Raw genomic sequence first — 3,831 nt, 5'->3', positions numbered from 1 at the left:
TGACTCTCAACTAATAAAAAAGGGACAACAGACCATTAAATTCACACAAACAGCAGCACACACACACACACACACACATACATTCACAAACTGAACGTCCAAAAATAATCCAACACTGTAACTGGATCTGTACCCTGCATGATGCTTGTGCTAAAGCACACCCATGTGGACAGAGTTATATAATGCTACTCTGGGCAGACAGCTTAGGCCACGCCCTCTCACACTCACAGGAAGTGAAAAAGTAGAAGTGTGACTTCAGGAGGCAAGAAATATCTCACAGCTGGAGCCCTCAGATCAGTTACATCACACAGAAACCTCCGCTGCTGCTCTCAAAACAAGGTAGGGAAGTTGTTTGAAAAGGTCAGCTGTTTGAAAATGTGCATCCACCAGCCTGTCTTGCTTTCATAGTTTGCATGTTAAAACGTGTATGGAGGGCTGTGGCCTGCTGTGTGTACTTGAGTGAATGAGTCACTGAAGGTGGGGAAATGTCTGTAGGGACAGTGGGAGTGGTAAACTTTCAAAGAATACAAAGGCTGTTTATTGGATTATATGTTTTAAAATACCATTTAAGACGGTGAAACAGAGAGGTATGTAATAGAGGTTCAGGCAGAAGTACTATGCAGTGACAGAGGCGAAATATAATAGTATAATATAATAGGACTAGAAATAAGGCAAATGTGATCATACTGATGACCTTGTCGTCTCTCTTCCGCTCCAGGAATCCTGAGTGATGGCCAGCCTCGGGGCTCTTCTGTCTCTCTCCATCTGTCTCTTGCTGGGCCACCAGACGCTGGCTAAGAATGACGCTCCCTGCCAGCGCTCCAAGTGGAACAATGGCTTTAACACTTTTGTCAAGCGGCACATTCGCTCCGGAACCCCCCAAGGTCTGGATAAGAACGACTGGGAGAGGTACATCCGGAACAACGGGGGCTGTGACAGACCCACCCAGTCCTTCCTCCACCCCAGCGAACTGGAGAAGGTGAAGGCTGTCTGCTCGAGCCAAGGGGGGAAGACCTACAAGGAGAACCTGTGCATCAGCCAACAGAAATTCTCTTTTGTAACAGTGAGGAGTGAGCAGGGGACCTGTGGGATCAGGAGCGTTCGTGAAGAAAACAAGTACCTGATCCTGGCCTGTGAAGAGCTGGACAACCAGTGCCTGCCGGTCCATTTTGAGGGGAACCCTCAGGATATAAAGCCTGACAACAACGCCAGGGGCTGCCAGGACCCACAGAAGGGTAAAGCTCCAAGCTTTAAAATGACCTGGCTCTGGTTGTTGTCCATTCTTGTTATTATTATTTATGGCCACTAACTGTCCTTGTACTATACTTGTACTACTAAGTACTATATGAAGTACAGTAAGTGCTATTAAGTACTAATTGTACTTTGTTAGACTAAGTGCAATCATTCTCATGGTATTTTTTTTTTAATTAGAGGAACTAGATGAGAGATTAGAGTTCTTAGTGGGGTAGTAGTAGTTTGTAGTAGTGCTTTTGTTTTTGAAATGGTATGAAATCAAAGCATTAAAAACATCACCAGCATATTATCCAAATTTTTTAATTTTAAAGCATTTCAGAAAAAAATAAATATATATGTGTTTTTTTGTAACGTAGATTCCTTCTATGACGTGTCCTTGTAAATTCAGTATTCTGCTGCAACTGTACGCTGAGATCCTGTAACATAAATGAGAGATTGTTCACAGCTGCAAGGTGCCACTCGATAGCCCTACCGCAGTTTCATGTCCCATTTCTTCAGCAGAACCGCAATCTTTGCAGGAGTTATGCGTAAGGGTCGGCGTGTGTTTGGGGTCTCATTTCTATGGGGATATCATCAGCTTTGGTAGTAGAGTCTGGCAGGTTCAGTGCCTCAGTCACAAGTAGCATCTTTTGATGACAAGTGATCAGGTTTCAGGATATCCGTTTAAGTGTTCAACATGTAAGTGTTCTGTGGAGATATGTTCATAAATGGCCTGTTATGTAATGTTTGTCATCAAATTGGTCAAAATGGGTGTATTCATCTGTGTGCTATGACAGTACATGCATTTATGAGGGATAGTGGGATTTCAAGAAAATTACATTTACATGTTAGTGGAGCTTATATAATGTTGAGAGACAAATTTGCAGCATTCACTGTTTTATGTATATTTTACATTTAAAGAGCATAAATAAAACCTCTGAAAGAGGAGTTTAATTTGTATTTATGTGAGTACCCACAAATGCATTAAAATATCATGTAATAAACTGAATTCTGACCAACATATTTACACTCAGGTCTTTCCATGCAGTCATTTCTACACCAGTTTCACTCCAGGGAAGTGGAAGGCAATCTTACTTTTTTTTTTTTTTAAGATTTATTTTTGGCATTTTATGCTTTATTGGACAGATATAGTGAAAGAGAGACAGGATGGTATGGGAGAGAGAGCGAGGGGAGGACATGCAGCAAAGGACTGCAGGCTGGACTCGAACCCGGGTCGCTGGGGGTAGGACTGAGCCTCATGGTACGCGCTCTACTCAGTGAGACACCGGGGCGCCCCAGAAGGCAATCTTACTTGACCATAAAGTGTGTTTATGGTCTATTACTGTACTGGTCTATTACTGGTAAAATCCAAACTGAAATACAGTACAGCAGACCTGTGTCAAATAATTGTTTGAAATGCCAGGTGGGTGGGGTTTGCCTTGAAGTGCAATTCTTTGTTCTTTGTGTGTGTGTGTGTGTGCACGTACTAGTTGCCCAATGTCTGGCACAGAGGACTGTAACATCTGGGTATTGGCAAATGACATGAACAACATGAAAATATGATACTCTACCTACGTATCATTTTTATTTCGTTCATATTTATTTACACTCCTAGAAGGCAGAGGGACTCAAGACAACAGGTGAGAGGCAGACTGGGGAGTCAGATGGTGGCAGGGCAGCTAACTTACCTTCATATTCAACAAGCAAGGGAAAAAAATGATTTAGTGACTTTATCTTAAAATCTATCCAATGAAGATTGTTACATTTTGTTCAGAGTCTTCAGCTTGTACTATTATGATTGAAATCTAATAAGATAATAGAGGATTAATCACTAAGATACATATAGGCCTATATATATTTTCATATTTAGCACAGGCAGACAGAAATGCAGAGAGATGAGGGGGAGAAAGAAGAGGACAGTGAGACAAAGACAAGAGATGGAAGGAAATATAACAGATGAGTAAAGTAAAGGGATACAACAACGCCGCATTGCTGCACTCCTAAAACACAGAGATTATTCCACAGACTGTTTGACACGGTAGATGCCCCTTTTTTCATTTGAGCACCTGCCCCTGAGAACCCTCTGCACGTCCCTGGAGACACATTTTGGATTTAACCTTACAAAATTATAGGAATACCACATGGGAAATCTGTTTTAGGGTTCATCCTCCTTCAAGAAATGTACTTGCCCCATACGACTCGATCCCTATCTCTTTGCCACAGGAACTGTGCCAACTGCAGAAAAAGATAAAGAACCCAACCATGCTATGCCTCAATGAGCTCCATCATTAATTAGGCATTTCTCTCAACCACACACACACACACACACACACAGAGTTCCAGTTTTCCAACACCTTTCTGATCAAACCTGCAATTCTTCTGACTGCGCCTGTCCCTAAGGGGATTTGTGTGGGTCTGTGTGTGCTGTCACGCAAGGTTTTGTGTAGCAAGACAGAAACAAACACTAACAACAATTGTTTGATCACCTACAATAAGACAGCGTCGGTGCACATGCCCAGACATCTCGCCACCCAGTACCCACACATCAAGCCAATAGGTTTCAGGAGACACGACGTCACTTCTTTGCCACCACTAGAT

The 3,831-nt window shown here is 42.5% G+C and overlaps 1 protein-coding gene across 2 annotated transcripts; it reads left to right on the top strand.

The window, feature by feature from the left end:
• The first annotated feature begins 210 nt into the window (after window positions 1-210).
• LOC139654505 (angiogenin-like) lies at window positions 211-2,247 on the top strand. Of its 2 annotated transcripts, none has more exons than XM_071531592.1 (2): window positions 211-339; window positions 719-2,247. In XM_071531592.1, the coding sequence occupies exon 2, from the start codon at window positions 731-733 to the stop codon at window positions 1,307-1,309; it is 579 nt and encodes a 192-aa protein (XP_071387693.1). In that variant the 5' UTR covers window positions 211-339; window positions 719-730; the 3' UTR covers window positions 1,310-2,247. The 2 variants fall into 2 exon arrangements, with proteins under 2 accessions (XP_071387693.1, XP_071387694.1); XM_071531593.1 differs by lacking the exon at window positions 211-339 and adding an exon at window positions 477-587.
• Window positions 2,248-3,831: the final 1,584 nt, after the last annotated feature.

This window comes from Centroberyx affinis, unplaced genomic scaffold (genome assembly GCF_046629955.1).
Source record: "Centroberyx affinis isolate AG114_WGS23_722 - 3 ecotype Tasmania unplaced genomic scaffold, CSIRO-AGI_Caff_v1 ptg002100l_1, whole genome shotgun sequence".
In the NCBI taxonomy this organism is placed as follows: Eukaryota; Metazoa; Chordata; class Actinopteri; order Beryciformes; family Berycidae; genus Centroberyx; species Centroberyx affinis.
Note: the sequence above shows the minus strand (reverse complement) of the source record. Positions and strands in the feature narration are given on the sequence as shown.

What these genes read in the sequence shown, in the direction of transcription:
- LOC139654505 (XM_071531592.1), top strand. Translation starts at nt 731, where the DNA reads ATGGCCAGCCTCGGGGCTCTTCTGTCTCTCTCCATCTGTCTCTTGCTG.